Source organism: Aspergillus heteromorphus (assembly GCF_003184545.1).
Source record: "Aspergillus heteromorphus CBS 117.55 chromosome Unknown BO70scaffold_24, whole genome shotgun sequence".
Taxonomy (NCBI): domain Eukaryota; kingdom Fungi; phylum Ascomycota; class Eurotiomycetes; order Eurotiales; family Aspergillaceae; genus Aspergillus; species Aspergillus heteromorphus.
The window spans coordinates 100,126-122,889 of record NW_020290429.1 but is presented as its reverse complement, the minus strand read 5'-3'; the positions used below and the strand labels follow the sequence as shown (position 1 = coordinate 122,889).

At 50.7% G+C, this 22,764-nt stretch overlaps 3 protein-coding genes across 3 annotated transcripts; 1 reads left to right on the top strand and 2 right to left on the bottom strand.

The window, feature by feature from the left end:
* Window positions 1–95: 95 nt before the first annotated feature.
* On the bottom strand, window positions 96–8,049 carry ags2 (alpha-1,3-glucan synthase Ags2). The gene is made up of 6 exons (XM_025547321.1): window positions 7,626–8,049; window positions 7,374–7,549; window positions 1,343–7,309; window positions 1,085–1,290; window positions 520–1,030; window positions 96–458 (listed from the first exon to the last, which is right to left on the bottom strand). Exons 1-6 carry the CDS (start codon window positions 7,980–7,982, stop codon window positions 410–412), a joined length of 7,266 nt encoding a protein of 2,421 aa, XP_025396764.1. The 5' UTR covers window positions 7,983–8,049; the 3' UTR covers window positions 96–409.
* A 7,955-nt stretch (window positions 8,050–16,004) lies between these two features.
* On the top strand, window positions 16,005–18,333 carry BO70DRAFT_108510 (methylenetetrahydrofolate reductase (NAD(P)H) MET13). Its single transcript, XM_025537856.1, has 4 exons — window positions 16,005–16,103; window positions 16,173–17,010; window positions 17,067–17,938; window positions 17,993–18,333. The coding sequence occupies exons 2-4, from the start codon at window positions 16,187–16,189 to the stop codon at window positions 18,175–18,177; spliced, it is 1,881 nt and encodes a 626-aa protein (XP_025396763.1). The 5' UTR covers window positions 16,005–16,103; window positions 16,173–16,186; the 3' UTR covers window positions 18,178–18,333.
* A 1,318-nt stretch (window positions 18,334–19,651) lies between these two features.
* BO70DRAFT_364484 (putative NTP binding protein) lies at window positions 19,652–21,968 on the bottom strand. Its single transcript, XM_025543822.1, has one exon. The coding sequence runs from the start codon at window positions 21,862–21,864 to the stop codon at window positions 19,963–19,965; it is 1,902 nt and encodes a 633-aa protein (XP_025396762.1). The 5' UTR covers window positions 21,865–21,968; the 3' UTR covers window positions 19,652–19,962.
* Between the last annotated feature and the right edge of the window lie 796 nt (window positions 21,969–22,764).

Here is a 22,764-nt window from a genome sequence, read left to right as displayed (position 1 = left end):
ATCTCGTCAGACGCGTATTCATCCCAGGCTAGATCGGTATCAGGTAAAAAGCATAAAGAGCGTGAACACATGCCGTTCGTGAAATGAATGCTAAAAGGCTCATGAAAGAAGCAGTGAATGATGAAATCACGCAGGTATATGTACGTGAGGGTGGCGTGATGCGATGCGAGGCGAAGCAATGCAATGCGTCGGTTGTGCCGGTTGAGGGAGAGGATGGATGGATGATAGATAATATACAAGGGCGCGTGCATGTGTGGGTGAAAATGGTGAGGATGCTGGGGGAAAGATTCGCTTTCCTCCCTGGATTGATCTTCTTCGAGTGTGTATTATTGGCCAGCTCGTGGTGGTTGGTTGGTTGGTTGAGCTGGGTGCTGCGAGAAGCAGCGGAAGAAGGACGGAACAAGATCAATCAAGGCTTCGTGAGCTGTTCTTTCCGGAAGAACATGAGGAATCCGGCACTGGGATACAGTTAGTTGACGTCCAACTGGTTGTATTATCAGAGGACAGGGAGTGACATACCAAATGAGTAATTGGAAGAAGAGCGCAACCCAGAACCAAGCATTCGCTATGGCGCTGGCTCCCACTGTGATATCCGGAGAGATAGGCCCAGGGCCGATCTTGTTCGGACCGAATGCTCTCGCGCAAATCGTTGCGACTGAACCCAGCACTTGGGATGCCAGCAACGTGTAGCAGATGTGCATTCTTGTTAGAGTTTGAAGCAAGATCATACCGAACCCGACGCCCTGAAGGGAGTCCAGGACTCCGAGCCATAGCCATAGACTTCGAGACACCAGGGCACCAGCGGTGTAACCGCCTGCCCAGGGGAGGTAGAGACCCATGCCTGAGACACCCCACCATATTTGTGCCCATCGTGGCGCGCCCAAACCACAAGCGAAGACGGGGAGAATCCAACTATGGCTTCTGGAGAGGAAGCCGAAGATGTATAGGAGACCTGCCCAGACAAAACCGAAGAATACAATGCAGAGAATCCCCACTTCCCAGCCTTTTGCATGTGCGGAGTTCCAGAGGACTGTAAGGACAGCCATTAGCATCGAACGGTTGAAGAGGTAACTAAGATACTTACAGCTCCAGTTCCGACCATAGGGTGCACTCAGGAAAAAGTTCTGCAGGATAACCACCACGAAGTTCCAGAGGATAATCTTGCGTCTGAACACCGACTTGTAGAATGAAGGAACCTTTCCGGGTGTCTGGTGGTAGTAACTAGGCAAGCCGAAGAAGATCAGAAGACCAACGACCCACAAGAAGACGGCAATTGGTATACAGATGGCACTATCATGCGTTAGAATTATTGCCAAGAACATAACCAGAAAGGGAGTCTCACGTCATCTTCCAGGTCTCTGTGATGTAGCCCTGGACATTGGTTTGCCCGCTTTGGACGGCCTGGGATATGCTCGTACCCCAGTACCACAAACCAATGATGTAGGCCTGTTGACTGCCTTGAATGATGCATGCACGGAACACCCACTGCTTAATGGGAGCCCCACTCTCATCACCGAAGTTGAGGGCGAAGAACAGAGAGCCACTGGCAGATGCCGCAGCGTAGATACCTGCACCGACATTCTGAATCCAACCGCGAGTAAAAGTATCCTTCTCGAAGTGCGCAACACCAATGATGACGAATGATATGCCGTAAAGGAGCCAAGGTAGTGAAAGCACGAAGACTGACTTGAAGAAGCGAAAGAAGAACCACCAAACAATAGACGCGGCCAGGTACACAGCCGCAATTCCATAGAGTTTATCAGCAGTTTCACCCACTTCGCCTGTCAGTAAAGTGATCTGGTAAGAATTGGCTGCGATGATCTGTCCAAGGCCCAGAAAGAATGAATAGATTGGCCAATCGCCAATTCGAACCTGCATCCATTTCCTAAGGCCGGTGGGGGGCACGTAATCAGTCCCGAGCAGGAATTCATCCTTCTCTTGCCGTCCGTCGCTTCCACTTTCACGCGAAATCATGTCATCGTTGGAGACTGATCCCGAGTTGTTCTCCTTGCTGTTGTGGAAGATCGAACCAGCAGGTGATTGGTTGCGGCCAAGTCTTGCATCTCTGAACTTATCGAACCACTTCTTCTCACTCTTAACCAGGTACTCCTCAATGCAGAGCTGTGATTCGGAGTTGTGGCCATTCAAGTTTTCCAATTTCTTCTCAAACACCTTGTAGTATTCACCGTTGCTATCCGTAAAGAAAGGGTCCACCTTCTGCAGTTTGAAATCTTTCTTCTCGCCAATGATCGAGTCAACAGACAAGACAGATGCACTGCTCAGGCGGTTCCCAGGTTCGTTGATATATGGTCTCACGGGGGTTATAACGGCGTCTTCTGGCTCGGGGCTTCCGGGCGAGGTCGGAGAGAGAAGAGACAAAGGTGGAAGCGTGCTCTGGCTGGAGTGTCTCCGACTGAGATAGTCTCTGACAGGGGTTTGCCTTTGACCGTCGAGATGCTGGGCTGCCTCCGCTCGACGTCCTTCTTCGACTTGCTCTGGGGTCAGCGTGTACTCCTCTTCTCCATAGTAGCTGGGCATGATGTCGTCGTCACTGCTCTCCTCAGTGTTCGAAGCATTGGCACTTTCATCATGCCCCATGCTTCTCCTCATGCGGCGGCGTCCGCGACGGATGAGATGACCAGGTCCAGCGCGTACACCAAGCGATAACTGTCTGCTCAAGCCTGACTTGGGCTTTTCGTTGGCACCAGGACTTGGGTCCCGACTGTACACAATGGTGTTCCGCTGCTGTGGCCCGTAGGCGCTGAGGCGATTGATATTGGAGTAGCTTCCTTCGCGAGAATGTGCGATTGGGGGAGTCTGCATTCCAACCGGGGTGAGATGTCCTGAAGATGCAATAGTAGGTGTCATAAGTCCACTGGGAGTATTGTAACCTGAAGATGACAGAGGTTGAACGTTCGATTTGGTCATCCCTTTGCTGTGGATCCGCATTGCAGTCGACTGTAAGATTTCCAGATCCTCCACCCATTGAGCAACTGGGAATCGTTGCTTGGCTGAACGAGCTCGCATCTTCGCCCGAACTTGAGTCTTGGAGTTCAAGGCACTTCCGATGGCAAGTTTGAATTGATGCAAGAGGTGAGAAGTTGTCGTGGACTCAATGTTATACCACCAGCCTGGCATTTGGCCCAGACCTCCAACGCGCGCACCAATGCCCAGTGCACCCTTTCGACCAAATTCAACAGCGACAAGTCCAAAAGGTTCGTCGCGCGACGGAATCAAAGCAAATTCAGCTCCAGAGAAGATGTAAGGTGGAAGAGCTGTGAACTCGGGCTTTGAGAAGACACGCCCTGGGTAAACTTTCATCATGCGGTCCAGTTTCAACGCGGCAAATTTACCATAAAGGTCAATGACCGGGCCAACACAGATCAGTTGCACGTTGGGACGGGCTTCCAAAACAGCAGGCATCACATCAGCAATAAGATCCACGCCCTTTTGCATGGACCAACGCCCCACGAACACAAGAAGGTCTGCATTGGGATTTTGCTCCAACCCTGCCCATTCCTGCGCCTGTCGTTTGAATTCTGCTCTGCCAGCCTCGTAGATCGGATCAACCTGAATGTCACTGTCCTTGGGCAACTCCCTGTTCCATTCACCGGTGTCAGATGGATCGGGGTTGGGCAAGTTTCCAACCTTCTTCAGGCCCCAGAAGATAGGATAGCGCGCGTAGGAACGTTTTCCATATTTCCTGGACACACCAACAGCACCAAACCCTTGTTGATGGACGCGGAGGTAGCTTGCTCCAGCATGAAGCATATTGAAGACTTCACCAAATTGCACATAGCGTCTTGCAATGTCGATGTCGAGGTTGAAGACTGAACAGACCTCATCTCTCTCCTTCTGCGTGCGCATGGGCCAAAGTCCTTGGAATTCAGCATTGTGGAGTGAGAGGCAAACCGGAATCGTCTGAGGCAGGAGGTAAAGCGGAGCAATCGAGCCGTGATAGTCATTGATATGATACAAATCAATCCCAAAGCGCTTGATAGTTTCGGCAATACACTGGTTCCATGCAGAGTAATAAATTGCGCTGTCCAGATCATCCATGCGAGCAGGGTAGGGCTCAGTCTTCGATTGTTGACGGAACACCGGGGCATCAAGTAGAACATAGGTGATGTTCTTCATGACGTGATATTGAACCTTGACTTCGTATGGATTACCAAGGACTGTGACAAACATCGGGTCGGCGGGTTGGTCGACTGGATAGTTCACTCCGCCGACACAAGGAACGACCCAGATGAGGTTTTGATCTCCAAGGTGCTTCCCCATCAACTGGGCCATAACACCCAAGCCTCCGATCTTGATCTTGATCTCCCAGTCTTCAATGTCGTATTCCATGGTTGCAATCAGCGTAGTCCGCCGCCGTGAGCCAGCTGCAGCGAACGCAGACGTGCTCTGGAGAAATCCTGATCTATTGGCGAGCCGTATCAGAGGGTTTGTTGACTGGCCATCATGGTTTAACCTCTTGCCGAAGAGCATTGGAAAGATCGATTTCTTTTCCATGACACCGACCTGGTTGAACTTGACCTGGTAGAATGATTTCATGAAGGCATAGACACAAGCCGCAGCCGTCAAAATGGGAACCACCCAAAGCAGGATGTAAACAATAAGCTGGGAGATCCGAGATCCGGTAGGCTCAAGGTTCAGTCGCATAGTCCCATCGTCTAGATGGACTTTCCATAGGAGGTACGGCGAAGGGGGGACTTTGGTGATGTTGACAGACAGCTTGCTGAGCGAGGAAGGTGGCATGCGATCCAAGACTCCATCTCCATCCACATCACCGAACACATACGACTCGTCCGGCTGGCCGTTTGGATCCATACCCCAAACATTGAATTGACCTTGTGCGGGATACTCAGCCACGACCCTGAAGTTCCAGTATCCTTCACTGTCCTGTTTCACAACATTGTCCAACCCAGCATCAAAGCCGTATTGGTTGTAAGGCCCGTTGAAGAAAAGGTGTGGAAAGCGTCGTGTCGGGCCATCCCAGTTGTAGTCACCCTCTTGAACGTAGTCGCTGCTACCGGTCAATTTGCTCCAGTATTCAACTCGCACATGTTGGCCATCCCACTTTTGCTTGTTGGTTCCAGACCAAGGCAATTCTTCAATAGTATCATTGCCGCCTGTGTAGTTGAACCAGCCTGAAAAGGTACTCCCCCAATTTGTCGAATAGCGGTACTTGCTAGCTCCGGGTGCTCTATGCTGAATATAGAGAGACCCATTATCGGACTGGTGAAGAAGGTTGGTGGAGTAGTTGGCCGAGAAGAAAACAACCGGATTGTCGCTTTGGCCGACACGGAACAAGAAATGATCCACGGCCTCAGTCGAGCCGGTGCTACCAGAGCCAGTGGCATTCTTGACGGTCAATTTGTGAACACCATTATACACACCAGACAGCTTGGCCGACCAAGACCAGGCGCTCGGAAGTTGGCCCACATATTGAGTGTTATTAGACACAGTCAGAGACCTGCAATCGACGCTTGAGTTGTCAATGGAAGGAGTTTTGCCGGACTCAGTTTGCGACTCAAAAGAGATAGCCTTTGTGACACCATCGCAATCCATCTTCGTGGAAAACTCGATGCTAACACCAATTTCCTCGGACTCGTCAAAAGCAACCGTAGAGAGCAGTGGAGCGTCATGACCTGGGGAAAACTTCGTGATCATCGGTCGAGGTTCAACGAATCGTGCTTTTGGGACATATGCTCTGAAATCGTAGCGTTTCAGTGTGATGCTGTCAAGGCATCCGTTGAATTCCTTTGAGCCGTTCAAGCCAAGTTTCTTGGGGCTGTCTTTCAGTTTGTGTTCATCAAAAGGATAGAACAAGTTCTTGACGGTGGTCCCCGTGGGAAAGGGAGCAATCAAAGCACTGTTGTTGCTTCCACAATTGAACGAGTAGTCCACGGTCTTGTTGTCATTTTGATAAACCAACCACACAGATTGGTTGTCCTCGTCAGTGCCAAGGTCTTGAACCGAAGAGACTCGATCTCTCAAGATAGACCACATTCCTGTCTCTGTGGCTATGCCGTATGATCCCGGGTACACGATATCCCTTGTCTGCTTGGATAGGGTCTGAAGCGAGTAACCGTCATTCAGAATGGGGAAGTTCTCTCGCATTTGATACATATGCTTGATGATGTTGCGGACAGGGTGAGAGGGGTCGCGGTGATCATAGGCCACGCCCGGATCGTGACAGCCGTCCCGGCCTTGTGTGATAGGCCAGTCATAATACTGAGTCGCGTCAATGGCAGAGCAGCCGTGAGTTCTCCATGCCGTGGCAGGAGACATTGCTTGGCGGCCATAGACATAGTTATCTGCAGTAGCGTCCAGAATGTAGAAGGATTGCTCTTCTCCCCAAAGCAGAAGGGGGATACCGGGCATTTGCAATGTTGTGATGAAAAATCCCAAGAGATTTCGCTCGACACCATACTCAATAGCAGGCCACCGGAAGACATCCTGATTCGTCACTCCATACATGTGTCTGGGATCGAACTTTCCAGTATTGGCATTGATCATGTCGTTTGTCTGCATCATAACGTTCCAAGCATCGACCCAGTCCAATGGGAGATCGTAACCGGCAGCCAGGTTACCGCTCATACCCAAGAAACGAGTGAGAGTGCGATATACCGAGTAATGAAAAGCGGCGCCGTCAATGGCTTCAAGCTCCGGTTCGCGAAGGAAGTACTGTTGTGAGGTCTTGTTCGTCATGGCAATAGCATCCATAGCAGACTTTGGGTACTGGTTAGGTTGTCTACCACGGCCGAGGTAAATTGAACCAAAGTTATTACCGCCAGTAATTTCACCAGGAATGAAAAAATTGTTCTTCCCAACACTGCGAGCACACTCCCGGTAAGTGCTTGAGATATCAGCCAGGGCATCGACGGTGGCCTGCGTGGCCTTGTCGTAGCGGAAACCATCGATGTCAAGAGCCTTGATGATGTTGCAGGAATGAAGCTTGATCCTGTCCCTGACACTGGGGTGCCACTCGCGCAGACGATCCTGAACTGAAGCGAACTTTGCCAGTTCACGCTGCCAATCTGGATAGACACCAAAGGCTTCTCTGTCACCGTACTGATCGAAGTCACTGTCGTAGCAACCAACAAGCTCCTCCCGGACATCTTTGTCTACCGGCCAGCCAGTTTCGTTCCAGAAGCGAGGATAATCACAGGTGGCGTTGTATTTGTTCCCTGGGCGAAAGTCGACATACTCGCGGTTTGATTTCCAGACTGTTTTGTATTCGTCGACCGAAAACGGGGTGGTCTCATTCAGGTAGCCATCGAAGCCAATCAGATCACCCATGCTGATATACATTTGTTCATCAGAGGATGGTTCATGAAAGTGCAGTAGGATACCCCGTTACTTACGTTGCGATAGTGTTATCAAAGATAACATACATCCCACGCTTGTGAATCTCGTCTATGGCGCTTCTCCATGTCTCAATTGTGCCGTAATGTTGATCCAGTAGCGTTGTATCCAGAATCGAGTAACCGTCAGCGCCCCAGGGCTGGTTCATCAGGATAGTACCTGCAAGATAGATACCCTGTATCGAGTGATCAGTAAATCGTGCAACGAGAGGAACAGAAAGAGGGGCAAGTCTTTGGAAAGGTGACCCGAACCTTAACACCCATGCCCTGGAGATAGTCCAAAGTGTCAACCAAGCCCACTGCATCACCACCATGACGCATCTGGTTCGAATTGAGGTCATGTTCGAACAGCGTTCCGTTGATGTTATCGTTGGTGGGGTCGCCATTGACGAAACGGTCCAACATGAGGGTGTAGAAGGGAAAGCGCCAGTTCTTGGGGGACGCTGTGTAGTTGTGGCCGGGCCATGTTGGCGGGGTGTATTCGAACGGGCTGGTGGCGTTCTTGTTCACATTGAGGTTGTAGTCAACCAAGGACTCTTCATAGGGCCATGCTGTTGTTGTTGATATGAAGAGCGCAAGCAACGAGCCTGCAATCCCCCACTTCATCATCAGCGGTCACGCAGAATGAACCGTCGTTTCTTCCCTTTCGTTTCTATATACTCGACATATGTTCCAGGAAGATAACGGAGGGTCGAAGAGAAGGGGTCTGCAAATGGAGCAGGATCCGAGGGGAGGGGTGGCAGAGGAGAGTTATGCCCAAGGATACTGTAGCCTGTCTTCCTCTTTATGTTTTTGAGAAGCTATCGAAGAATGGGGTTAGCGAATAAGAAGCGGCAGATAAAACAGGGCAGGAATAAAGAGGAGTCCACAGCAGATGCAGCTGCTGTGGCGGCAATGCGAGAATAGAAAGAAAAGAAAAATGGAGAAAGAAAGAAAGCAATATGCCCGAGTATATGTCCGAAATCCTGCAGGAGGGAAGATCAGAGTGGGTAAGTGGGAGGAAGCACCGTCCACGATGATATACAGGCAGACAGGATGGCCAGTGAGGGACCATTGATATCGCCTGATCGAGGAAAAAGAAACGAAGATCTTTCCTAACCTGTTATCGACGGCTGCTCGGGGGCAGAGAACTAGCTCTTGTCGGCGTACTACTAGCAGGCAGTAGATCAAGAGCCAGGCCGATGGAGACAATGCCATGTCGCATGTCTTGGGCGGGGTTTGGGCCCTCCCTTTTCGAGACCAGCCACCGGGCCATCCGTGATGACTGGAGTCACATCACTTTGGCATCCGAAACGACAAGCTGGGTGGACAGCCATTGGCTTCGAGGGAAGCTGGGGGGTGGGAGGATGGGGGAGGTGGGAGACACGAAGTGAGGACGGACAGTAGTCAGTGCCTTAGTTGTGTTCTGTAAGTGTGTACGCTGTCGGTATGTATCCATGTATCCATGTATCGGACAGGGCTTCGGGACGGTTCCCTGGATACCGGGAGGTCAGTCTCGGTACGGAGTACTGCCTTACTATCCACGGTTGAGACCGAGGTGGGTCTGTCTACACTCTACCTACACTCTGCCTACCTGCTTTGACTTTTGTGTAATCTGTAATGTCTGTGGGTCCGATTGCGCCTGCTGCAAGTCGCAACTGCTACTGAGATTGCTCCACCACTAGCGCAATCTGGCAATGATGATCCTGCTAGATAGGCTCGATCAGTCAAAAGTTTGATATATCACATAGTCCTGCCGGAATAGCCTCTTGTCCGGATGCCAGTCGCATGCATCGTCTATACCGATCCTTTGTCGCCCATGTCCCCTATGGAAGCCAATGCAAGATACAGCGCATGTTTTGATAGTCTACTCGATAGCACATGCCACTCGCTACCGAGCGCGCATATCTCGACAGGATTTCACGGAGGAGATCGCCCAAAATAGAGGCCAGCCCTCGCTAGATACCGAGACTACGTATACCTGCTACCTGGGCACTCAATGGGACCTGCTTATCGGTTTTATTTTTGTCTTATCATTTCATTTCAGCGCACTTCTCCGTCGCGAAGCCCCTCCCCAAGCAATAGAATGCATTCGACACGCACCTTCAGAAGTCAGAGCTAGGCCTCAAAGATACGATATGTCAGCCCGGTTCCACGAGGCAGTCTGAAATAGAAGGAGGGGCAAAAAGAAAATTCTGCGTGCTGTGCTCGTACCGGGCATGCTGGATCAAAGCTATTATTAAACTTCAATATTGGATGATGCCATAACCTATCAGCGAGAGTATCTTGCCCACGTACAGTTATCCTATCGCCGGTGTAGTTGCCGTGCCATGCTCTGTCTATATCGCAAACGGTTGATCATCCAGCGCGGCTGCAGAGTACCAAGCCCCCGACTCTGAGGGTGCGAACGGTGAGCGCAATACTGAAGCTCTGGCTCCGAGCACCCCGTAGAGCTCGGCTAAGTTTGGTTTGTTGGATAGAGACAGCAGGCTATGGCCCGAAACCAGGGCTACAAATCAGTTTCGTCGCGTGTGTACTGTGAGTACCCACGATGGTGTAACTCCCTCGGTGTATCGGAATGTTCGGGATAGCCGTGTAGTAGGTATAGTTAGTTGTCTTTGCGTTTTAGTCTGCATTGTGATACAACTGCCGATTACCTGCATCGATGGAACACCTGAGAATTAGGACTCAGCCTTGAGGGCGAGCGCAGCATCACAATACCAGTTGATCCGAAGAACTGGGAACCATGAACCCGGAGGGCGTCGAAGAGTACGCGTCTTCCGTTCCCGAAGTGGTCACAGATAGAACTGATGGGATGTTCGATGAGGTGGATCCCTGTCAGAATCTCAGCCTCCTATCGCTGCAATCGGGCGCCGGAAGTTAAACGTTGTGATAAGACTGAAGAAAAAGCAATGTTGGGTAGGAGGAAAAAAAGTATCAGAACGGAAAAGAGAAAATAGCACCGTGGATTTGGCAGATGTTCGGAAATATTACGACAACAATACATGGTCAGGTATGTGTACCTATGGTCGGATAAACCGACATCTAATAGCTTTACTTTGCGTTTGCTCCCCTTACTTGTATTCGAGAGGGGTTTGAGCTTGATTCTACAAAGCCTCCCAAATTTATGTTTCATTGTTGTTGAATGAGACTCAGTCGTTAATGTCTTACACTTTCTGTAAAGCCCCCGGTCTCAAGATATAGTATCAGCCCTTTCCAGGGCAATAGGAATCAGGGAGGCTCATGCAAGGAGAGTAAGCACCCGACACACCCCAGAAACAGTCCAGGGATTGGTTTCATTCTTATCTGATATCCTGAGCCCCGAGACAATGGGAGGAGAGGCATCTCAGGAGGAGTAGAAGAGAGGATTGACCGGAAACAAGTCAATGGAACTGGCTGTCCGTTTGAGCTCATAAGCGGGCTGTGCCGAGTGAATTCTACTTAGATAAAGCTAATTGCACTTTCCATAATACCTGAACTCGCCATTTCTGTGTAACATGGACACAGAGTTCCTTTGACATACCGATAAGACTTCTGGAAAGAGTTCAACATCGAAGATGGAGTTTCATCATCTCCTTATAAGTCAGCTCTTTCTGATGTGCGCCTGCGAGGTCAAAGGAACGGAAGGTGTCTCTGAGTAAATCGTTGGGGTCGGGGATTTTTGGCACACCTTCCTGTTCTGTCGAACGGGCTGGATCCCCTTGCTTCGGTATTGTATAGCGCTGTGCCCATTTCATGGTGCCGTGACAACTGTCAAATGATGTTGACATGTAATATGCACGGACAAGCCACGCCTTTGGGCGGTTTGCAAACTGCTGACTCAAGGCGGTACGGCCGTTCGCATTAAACCGATGACCAACCCAACTGAGCCCACCACAGTATCAGAATGCCGAGTACAAGTTACGATGACCGCTCGCCGGTCCCTGAGCCACACGTGAGTTCTGTGTGGCCGCTTCAGTGCTACCGTGGACCTCGGTGTACTCTGTACGGACACTGGAGATATATTCCAAGATACGGCTAGTACGGATCATATTGGTTACGGGATGATTTAACCGGGTTTCCTGGATAGCGCCCGATTAGCGTGGCTTAAATATCTCATGCCCGCTGACCATTGGCTCCCGATGAAATGGCATGCAGCCACGGTGGGGGCCCACCCCAGACCGCTTGTCGAATGGTTCCTGATCTTAAACCCTTGGGCTAAATTGGCGGCTGGGATCTCCCCGATGATCGCTACCAGGGTCCGGAAGCTACCCTGCCTGCCGTTGGGATGAACGATGATCAACAACACATCATCCTCCTGATCCACTCCATGTCAAGTGTCTGGTCAGTATAGTCCTCAAGGCTCATGGGAGATGTGTATATCTCGAGGAATTAAACGTTGGATTGTGCCACCCTCATCCGCCACGCACAGACCGCATCCAGAGGCGTAGGTAGTGAGTTTTTCCCCCGATACAGAAGATAGATAGTAGGACTCTTGGGCTCCAACTTCTAGTGTGAAGTGGTTAAGTACACCCCGTGCTGTTATCAGATAGATACCTCGAGCGGACCATCCAGAGGAGAATTTTGCCACTGACAATATTACAGTCCAGCTTTACCGTGGTGTCCTGACAACCGGTCAGCCCGAATTTTCTTAGTGCCCCATACCCGGCCCGACATGGACGGATACAAGCCTATCTGCGGTCGTCAGAATCCAAAGAGGCTCAATGTGCGTTCGTATATCTCATGCAGCGGGATGAAGTATGTTGGTCCACACAAAGCCTCACCCTTTTGGGTGCGCGCGTTAGCAAGTGTAGGGACATCGCCACCGCAGTGGCTCATAGGAACAACGGGGAAGTCATTACTGTCAGATTACCTGACGAAGAAGCGGTCGCATCATATTCCCGTCACTAAGTAGGACCGTACTGTAGACCAAAGCCACCTTGGAACGCGACTGCATCGGTGATCGGCGGATCTCGCCATCGTAGTAAGTCAGTCCGCTGCCGATATCAAGGAATTCGCCATGAAGGCCGGATAGACTTCCAGGCATGCGGTGTGACCGATTCGGGCCTTCCTCGGGGGGACGATTTGTCAGAGTAAACAAGTAAGTAGTAGCTGGTAACGGACTCATTTGGATGACAGATAGTACGTAGTAGCATGTAGGATGCACAATAGGCTTGTCGCCAAAGCGGAGAGCCAGCTGCTGCACGGCTTGCGCACGGTATACCGGCCTCGAACCTTTTCCACCTGCCATTGAAGGCAATATTGCATCCGAGCTCCCGCTTAAGCTCGGGCTCCACTTTTTACTCATCGAGGATGACCTAGATTATCCCAGGTGCAGGTGCTGATGGGTTCTACCATAGGCACATGGGCTCGTTGTGGGGCCCAAGCACAGATCATATGCATTAATACTGCAGGCCCCGGACAAAGGTGACTTGTTCGACGGTTTGCATGGTAGTAAGCTTATATATCACTTTTTGTGGAGCAGTGACAAGAACTTGGCTTAGTTGGTGATGCAGATTCTCTGCGAACCTGGGTTGAGGGTCGCCCCAAGCGCGCTGCCCGTGGCTAAGGATAGAAAAAAGAAACTGGCCGCGTTGCCAATCCACTCTCCTGCACTGGAATGAAAGGCTTCGGGGGCCGAAAAAAATAGAAGGCCCAAAATAGGATAGAAAAGAAAGCGGGAAGCAGGAAGCAGGAAGAAGCTTGATGGAAATTTTTCTTTCCTTGGTTTGCCCGCCTTTTCACCGACATCTCCGGCTCGCAATGAGATAGCCACCTTCTCTCTTCATAGCCCTAGTGCCTGCAAGAGAGAATCCTATTTCTTTCGCCACCGGAAGCCCATTCTCACCGGCCCTCTCGGAAGGGCGATGCCGGATAATCGCTCGCTGCCTCGGTATCACTTCGGATCCTGGTTTGTATGAGCTGGGTTTCCCTCGGATCTCCGGGCCTCTCAGCTGCCGGCAAGTGGATGTTTCATGTTCTTTGTGTTCCATACCAAGTACTGGCACTGACTTATCGGAATGCCAAGTAGGGGACTAGAATCGCAAACGCGGCGAAGGACTGATAATCCCCTCGGTACAGAGCAGTGATCGAGGCCATCTGGTTTGTCTGAGTTGGGAGAGCATGCTGCATAGGATCAGAATCACGGTCATCACATAATCCCGAGGGACACGAGAGTCGCACGGGCGGGATACCGTGTGTTAATGGAGTGACTAGTCAGCTCATTCCCTTCCCAAGACTGTTGCTCCAGTAAGGCTTTCGTCAAGCTACCTGCCTAGGTAGTAGTTTCTCGAACCCAAGGCTGTAGTCACTACGTGTTGGAAAGATTGGATATCGTATCACCCTCGTGTTCACTTGTTTCGGGTCACCAACGTTTGCTTGGGGGCATGCGATTTGACTCCACCACAGTAATTGAGTAACCGTGGCTGCCGTCAACCGCCATTCCCCTGTCATAGCACGGCAGGCGGCTGTGTAGTAGCCAGTGAGAGGGAATTTATAGACATGCGAACCCCCTCTTTTACATTCAGCGAGCCTTGAAGATCAAGATCTCACAGTAGCCTTGCACCGCATGTGGATGCTGCCGTGTCGTCTAGATACAAACAAAGTATCTGTGCGTTGATAACGGGCTTGAACGTAGAACAGTACCAGCCAGCCATGTTGAAAATGTCATGTCAGTCCACTCCAACCTCGGAACACAGCTTTTTGGGAAACATGCAACGCAGAAAAATAATATTACAGATTTCAAGGTCTCCGAGCGTCAGAACCAAGCACAGTAAAGCCTCTGCTCCTATCCCTATATTTATATCCCAGTATGCGCTAGGAGCTGCAGACAGTGCTAGGAGGACGTCCTTCCCAAGCATCGATGGGCAGACTATCGACTGTATCGAATGATCTAGGACTTTCGCGCATCGTTGTTCCTGTACTATGGCACTGTCGCTGTGCTTACCCTTTTCGCACTACCATGTCGGAAGAACACTTCAATATATCGCGATATAGAAGTAGAAACCTAGTTGAAAAATATCATAGCTGCGATAACTATACCTCCAACTTCTTGTGCCCACTCGTTCAAATAGTCCTTTTTTTTTTTTTTTTTTTTTTCCCTATTAGTGAAATCCATAAGATTGACTGACTCGAGAATTTTCTACGAAATAACCGTAGACAGTCTGAGGGTAGAACACAGTAACACTATATATAATCCTGTGTTCCGACCAAAAAGATATTGAGACCGAAGAAGCTTTGCCTTGGGGGGTCAAACAGGGTAGTAGTCGGCAAATTATACAATGTAGTATTTCCAGAATCCGCTAGACAATGGAAAGAATGGGCAGAGGTGATGTGTTGGATATATTTGTATAGTTGCAAGTTGTAACCGGTGTTTATGTATACAACCTCGAAAAATGCGGCCTTATGATGATGCATAAGTCACCTGCTCTCTGTTGACTGGCAGTCATATCCTAGCATTAAAATCGATCGATACTTGCTTAATGACGCTGACAGGGACCAGCTAACCAACTACTAGATAACTACTCCGTAGTATCTACTCTTTGGCTGGTCTTTTCGGTCCCCCTCAAGAAAAAAGGACTAAGGACCACTCCCGGGGGATGAATGTCCAGACTCCAGACTATTCCATGCACCGAGCATGTCTCAGGGAAAACTCTGCCGAATGATGGCTCAGGGAACCCGATAGGCTCCAATCTGGAGCCGAAGGAAGCGGGTTCGAACCGCCGAACAGAGACTTCTTAAAAGCTTGATGGGCTTGATGGGATGTTCCAGAATACCAGCCAGCCAGATTGCGAAATAGAATGATTTGACTCTCGTGAAGCTTAATCCCGGGCGGATGGCTCAACGTGGAATTGAAATGGGGGAGAGCTTGGGGTTGAAAGCCACAGAAATCTCCATCTCGCGACCGCTGTCGGCCGGGATGATGTGAATCCCTCCCTCACCCATGGGTTCCTTCCTCTACGTTCACTCGGCGTTCTTGTTCGGCAGCCAGCGGAAAGAAAGGCTCCGAACCGGCGCCTAGTACGGAGTACGGAGTACTCCGCCCTTTGGAATATCTCCGCAAAAGCATGCTGCTGTCTGGTCTCTCCGAGAGGGCACTCCTGGGTTGTTGCTCATGGTCTTTTTTTGTTCGATGTGTTCGTAGTGTAGGGAGTGGGATCGAGGTAGGTGTCGATAGTAGACTATTCATTCCCAACGGGACTCAGCACTCAGCAGGGCCAGGACGAGAGCGAGGGAAGTCCAATCGGGAGGGGGGAAAGAGATTAATAAGAAGAGACAGTCAGCGCGATAACACGTGCCACCCCACCCGCTCCGAAGTCCGGCCCCCTCGATTGTGTTGCTGAGTCTCGCTCCGTCGCCCTCCCTCAGCTATTGACTCCCATCAACACCGGCGGCTTAAAAGCAAACCCCACCTTTTCCTGCTGGCTTCGGTCTCCCTGTTGCGTTCTCGGTCCTCCCTCCCTTCCTCCCACTTCTCAGCCTTTTGTTTCCTCTCCGCCCTTTGTTTGCTTCGGATTCCCCCCCGAGGCCTGTCACATTGTTGTGTTGCTTTATATATGAATTGATCCCTTTGTCTTGCTCCCCCCCCCTATAAAACAAAAGGTCTTGCTGTCCCTGGTGGAATAGCGAGCCATAAAAGTCGTCCCGTCCAACGACATCGGCGCCTGAACAGGACAGGGACTAAGATTTGGCCTGTATGCTTATTTTCTTAGCATAACTCCCTGGCTTTGCACTCGCCCCCATTCCCTCATCTCTCATCCTCATCCTAGACGTGTAAGTCTAGCCCTCTCGATCTCTTCTCCGAGGGCGAAGATACTGACCTGCGGTGTTCCTCACGACCAGAGTAACTCGTTACCATGCATATCAAAGAGAAGCTCGCCCAAAATGAGGCCGCCGGAAGGACGGGAATTTCCTTCGAATTCTTCCCCCCCAAGACCGCCCAAGGTGTCCAGAACCTGTACGACAGAATGGATCGCATGCACGCGTTAGGTCCCTCCTTCATTGACATCACGTGGGGAGCCGGGGGCCGGCTATCGGACTTGACCTGTGAGATGGTCAACGTTGCGCAGTCGGTCTATGGCTTGGAGACATGCATGCACCTGACTTGCACGGATATGCCTCTGTCGAAGGTGGACGCCGCGCTCCAGGCTGCTTACAAGGCAGGCTGCACCAACATTTTGGCTCTCCGTGGAGATCCTCCTCGTGATAAGGAGGCTTGGGAAGCTGCTGATGGAGGTTTCCGTTATGCGAAGGATCTGGTCCACTACATCCGATCGAAGTACGGCAACCACTTTGATATTGGCGTGGGAGGTTACCCCGAGGGTGCGGATGACAACCCGGATGTTGATCTTTTGATTGATCACCTCAAGGAGAAGGTCGATGCGGGAGCTTCGTTCGTTATCACACAGATGTTCTACGACTCAGACAACTTCATCGAGTGGGTCAAGAAGTGTCGCGACAAGGGCGTCAACGTGCCCATCATTCCTGGCATCATGCCGATTCAGACATATGCTGCGTTCATCAGGCGATCGGATTGGACCAAAACCCGCATTCCTCCGGACTGGCTCGAGGCCCTTGAACCCGTGAAGAATGACGATGCTGCTGTGAGAGATATCGGTAAGCGTCTGATCGCAGACATGTGCAGGAGGCTTGTTGCGTCTGGTATCAACCACTTGCATTTGTAAGTCTCTACGTCAGTGTAATAAAATCGTGGCAATCGCTGACAATGATGGCTAGTTACACCATGAACCTCGCGCAGTCAACCCAACTGGTTCTCGACGAATTGAAGCTGATGCCATCCGAGGAGACACCGATCCAGAGAGCTCTGCCTTGGCGGCCATCGCTTGGTCTCAACCGCAGAGAAGAGGATGTGCGCCCGATCTTTTGGAGAAACCGGAACTCGTCCTACATTGCTCGCACCCAGACCTGGGACGAATTCCCAAACGGACGCTGGACCGATTCCCGATCACCTGCTTTCGGTGAACTTGACAGTTATGGCATTGGCCTGAAGGGTACAAACGAACAGAACATCAAGCTGTGGGGAGAGCCTAAATCTCTCCGGGATCTGACACATACCTTCGTGGACTTCCTGGAAGGCAAACTGGCTCGGTTGCCCTGGAGCGACACCCCGATCACCACTGAAGCCAATGCGATCAAGGACAGCCTCATCGAGCTGAACAAGAAAGCAATCTTCACGATCAACTCTCAGCCGGCTGTGAACGGTGTCAAATCCTCCCACCCCGTGTATGGATGGGGACCGAAGAACGGATATGTTTACCAGAAGGCATACCTGGAGCTTTTGGTTCCTCCCTACCTGCTCGATGAGCTGTTCGCCCGTATCGAGAAGAACGGAGACCTCACATACCATGCTATCTCCAAGAACGGTGAACTCCGGACCAACACCCGCGACAGCCCCAACGCTTTGACATGGGGTATCTTCGCCGGAAGGGAGATCGTCCAGCCCACGATCGTTGAAACTGTCAGTTTCTTGGCCTGGAAGGACGAGGCCTACCGCCTGGGTGACGACTGGGCCAAGTGTCATGATGCCTCCAGCCCCAGCAGGAAGTTGATCCAAGGTGTCATGGACAGCTGGTCCCTTGTCAATATCGGTGAGTATATTTGTAGGATCTTTTACGCGGTGTTTACTAATCTGATTCCTACAGTCAACAACGACTTCCACAACACCAGTAGCCTTTTCGACCTGTTCAAGGATCTGGATGTGAAGGACCTTGATACAGAAATCCCCGCCGAAAACAGCGAGTCCAAAGCTCATCTCAACGGAGCATCAAATGGAGCGACTAACGGTGTTACCAACGGCACCACCTCGGAGTCTGCAGTGAAGAACTAGATGTGATCTCTGCGGCTTCGACGGTACGACTCTAACCACTATACATTCTTCAACCACGTTTACGACTTCCTAATTCAACATACTACTTACTAATTCAACATCCTACCTCAACGAATACCTGCCCGAAATGAACCTTCGGGCCCCTGCAATGTTTTATGGCGGCACGAATGAAGACCTCTCAACGATTTCTTCCCTGAGCGTTATTTAATTTCAACATGACATCTTCACCTTCCAAAATATACCCCCTCGAACTTAGCTTTTTTATTTTTTTTTTGCACCCGTCGAGCATGAAATTTCAACATTATTTTCATCTATTCATTTTCATGATAGAGCTCAAAATCAGCGGACGAAAAAGAAAAAAAAAAGTCAAAGAAAGAGATTCTTTTTTTTTTTTTATCCTTTTGTTTCATTCCTTTACCAGAAGAGGACGGGCTACAGAAAAAATCGGGGGACTTATGAATATTCAACACTACGGATTGAACGGAGTTAGTTGGGCTTATATGAGAACAAACATTGCATTTCAACAAAAAGTGATCCTCTTCAACATGGGATATGGACGGAGTCTGCCTATTATCATCATCATTAACTGGATCATCGTCTGATATTCTTTCTTGGTTTTTCCATTTGCATTGTTCGGGCCTCGAAGTTCTGACTACGCATTGCATCTTTTCTTTTCTCTTCCTCTTCTTTCCCCCCCCCCCTGTCATGTTTGTTCGTGGATGTCATTCCACAATACACTCATCGTTTCCGATGCTAGCTGCTAGCTACTAGCTGGGTTGCGATTATTTGATTGATAACTAGCACGCAACGTAGATAGACATGTTCCTTGTTTCTTATTCCTCTCTCACCATCACATCACAAGGACACAGACAATCGATACACCATACATACAACTACACACACACCACCACCATCACCACCATCCATCCATCCATCCATCCGTCTTACTATTCATCGTCCAATGTCGGCTGAAAATTGAAGTAGGAATTAATACAATGCATTTATTCATTTAAACCAAGCTGTAAGGTACAGTACGTCTATTAGACCATGAGTACTTTCCGTATCGGACTGCCTCGCAGTCTAAGTAGGCACATATATACATACAGCGAAAACATGATTCAACTGTATGATTGCTGTGTAATAGGTGTGCTTATGTATCTAGGTAGTTATAGGTAGTTGAGATCGAAATTGAAGGGGAATGGGATGGTGTGGTCGCCCGAGACTAACAGATAGGCAGCCAGCCAGCCAGCCAGCCAGTCACTATCAGGTATGAAACTTTGATTCCGATGGGCAAATACAGCCCTACCTTCCTAAAGTAGACATGCCCCCTGCTCAATGAGATCCCACATACAGTATCATCATACTTCCATGTGCAAGTCAGATCAGGCCAAAGAGGGCGAGGCATTCAAGTGAATGGAGGGTAGTATCTAATCTAGGTAGGTAGATAGACAGAGATAGATAGATAGATAGACATGGATAACCAATAATAATGAAGTACATAAAAATACCCTCCGGATGAGCATGAGCATACTGCATAATCTCGATAATACTACAGATGGAAGGAAGGTCTCCCCCCAAAAAAAGAATAACGCCTGCCCCCCTCCGTCATCGCTCCCAATAGCAAAAAAGGTGGGTGAGTCAGCACTGCTTACCAGAACAGAACAGAACAAGACAACCAACGCAAACGCTACCAACTCAATCCAATCACGCATCGCATCTAACTATCAACAGCATGCAACCCAACTCGTTTTCATGTGCACACTCATACTCATACTCATACTCATATCATATCAACAGGGCTCTCCCCAATGTACCCAGAAACCAGGCGAAGGGTTTCGCGAACCAGACGATCCAGCTTCCGACGAGGACGACGTAGCCTGCTGCGCGGCCGATGATGATCATGACAACACCGAGGGTGACGAGGTATATCATGGCCTGGCAGATTTCGACGAGGGACCATGCGAAGTCTTTCCGGTTGGGTTTGGGCCAGGCGCCAGTGGTGTTGTAGAGGGCGAGGATGGTCAAGAGATCTTTGAGGACGTGCAGACAGTGCTCGACCATTTTGAGGACACTGTTGAATGCGATTCGCACTAACATGGCTTTGGAGTGTCGGTTGGTCATGATCTCATCGTAGACTCCCTGGAGCTGTCCTGCTAGCTTGATCAGACCGTCCTTGACGAGGACCAGGATTTCCTCGGGTGCCGGTTCCTTGTCCTTGGTTGACAGGTCGGTTGACAAGTCGGTGTCATGTGAGTCAAGATTGAAGTCCGTGATGTTGGAGTGAAATATTTCCTCTTTCGGCGATTCCGTTACCTGTTGTCCGTCTAGCTCGGCCAGCTCGAACGTTTTGGCTGGCTTCGCGGTGCTTTCCGGTACTGGCCTGTCTCTGCTGAGTGAGGTGGCGGGAGATATCTCTGGGGTGGTGGACGACAATTCGGACTGTGTCTGGGTTGAGTCGGACGCACTCCTCGACGGCGGGAAGTTCTCTTTTCTGGGAGACGGGCTGACAGTGGAGGTTGGTTCATGGCGAGGCTGTGGGGGATTACTGCGCGTGGGTTCGATACGGTTTCCTGTGGGCTTTGCCAACCCTGTTGTACGGATGAACCCACGTATAGCCTTGGGCTTGTCTTGAGCGGTGCGTTCTGGTTCTGTGCGACCCTGAGGGGTGGGTATGCTCGACGGGGGGCTTGCGCTTAAGGATGTTGCGCAAGGCAAACTTGACCTTTCCCAGCCATTTTGAGTCGCCCGTCGTAATCCCGATGCCGAAGGGCCCGCCTGGTGCTTTACTCGGGAGTCCGTGATTATCTCGCCCGCGGCCCGGGAAGACGGTGGCTGTGTGGCTGGGTTCTTCGGGTGGCCTCTCAGGTCCGCCATGGTCACCATAGTGCGTGTGATAGTGGGTGTGATAATGAAGACATCGTCCGGCCTGCGTCCCACTTTCTGCTTTTCGGGTTTCTTGCTCGAAGATGCCGAGTCCGGGGTCTCTTTGGTAGGAGGAGCCTTGGCAGAGGTTTCCGGCTTGTCTGGCCGCTGAGAACAGTTGGTTTCGCGACACATCGTCTTGGGTGACGGCCTCGAGCATTGGGCTGGCTTCAAATTCTGAGAAATTGGCCTCCATTCTTCGTGAGTAACGGGCTTCCCTGATGACGGTGGCGGTATTCGGTGGTTGCTGACTCTCTTCCCTTCCTTGGGTGGTGGTATCTTGGCACGCGCAGATGGGATATCGATCACTCGGGGACGCTCGTCTGTAGTCGAGAAAAGCAAGATCTCGTCCGGATTCTTGTCGTAAGGCCCGTTGATTTCCTTGCACCCTAAAAAAGACCCGTCTGGGTTCGCGATGGGGAACTTGCGATTAGATTTTGCGGGCAATTCCTCCCAGATCGTGCTGAAACGTTGCTTTCCAACCTCTTCCGGACTATAATAGCGGCGATCAGATGCACCGTCACCATCTTCGGCATCGGGTCGACGCTCAATATCAGCTTCTTGACCATCAAGTCCAGTCAATCTCCTTTCTGGCTGCACGACAGCTCTAGTCCTCTCTTCCGGAGTCCTAGTACGGGGACTTGGTAGCGAATCTGGATCAAGCATCGTCTCGCCTTCCTTGTGCACTTTCTCGATACTTTGTTGGAAGTCGGCGATCTGTCGAGAATTCATGAATGGCGGGTTGGGATCCCTAGCTGAGGGCATGTTGACAACAAATCTATCTTCCCAATCCGTTATTGAACTAGCAGGCGCTGATACCGGTGATATTGAAGGATATGACTGCTCGGAAGAGTCCGTAGTCGTGTCTGTTTTTTCAGAGGATATTGCCGGCGTAGACTCGCTGAAATTTAGATGCGCCCGTTGGGGCCCATTGGACAGGCGTTTCCTGTGATCAATGGTGTGACCGATCTCTGCTCTCTGGGGGTTGCGCCCCGGGCTGAGACGACTGTCGGCAGGGGAATTGGAACTGGGGTTTGTGGTTCGAGGGATAAAACCGGGTCTGAATGCCTTGTATTCAGATGCTCCCGCAGCTAATTTCAGCTTTTGCTTGGCGAGTTCTTGTCTTGGAGAGTTGGCCAGCGAAACAATCTTCCGGTAGGCCTCATGATAGTATTCCTTGTGCTTGTCCTTATTGAGAGATGGCATCGGAAGATCCTTCTCGAACTTATCCCTCACTTTGCGCCAGTACTGATCGCGGTCCTTCTCCGATTTCTTGGGTGACCCACGCTGCAGTGACCCGAACGATCTTTTGGGCTGAAGGATCCTGTCGGAACGACGTACTTTGGTCTGAAGTTCAGGAGGTGGTGATGCTTTTGTTGGGTCTTTGGCCTTGTCGGCGATGGATTTTGGGACCGGAAGCTTGGTGGGTTTTCCTTTTCGTGGAGCGGTTTCAGACAACGTGATGTTTCCCTTGTTTGGGGGAGAGGTGAGCCGTTCATCGGCTTTGGGCGCAGGTTTCTGAGTCTGCGCGGGCGATTGCATATCGTTACTGGGTCTTGGTCGTTTGCCGTGGCGGTGTCGTGGTTGGATATTCAGTAAAGGTCCGTTCGGTAGGTGAAGGAAATCCGCCATCCTCATCGGTCACACACTGCCGGAAATCCAGCA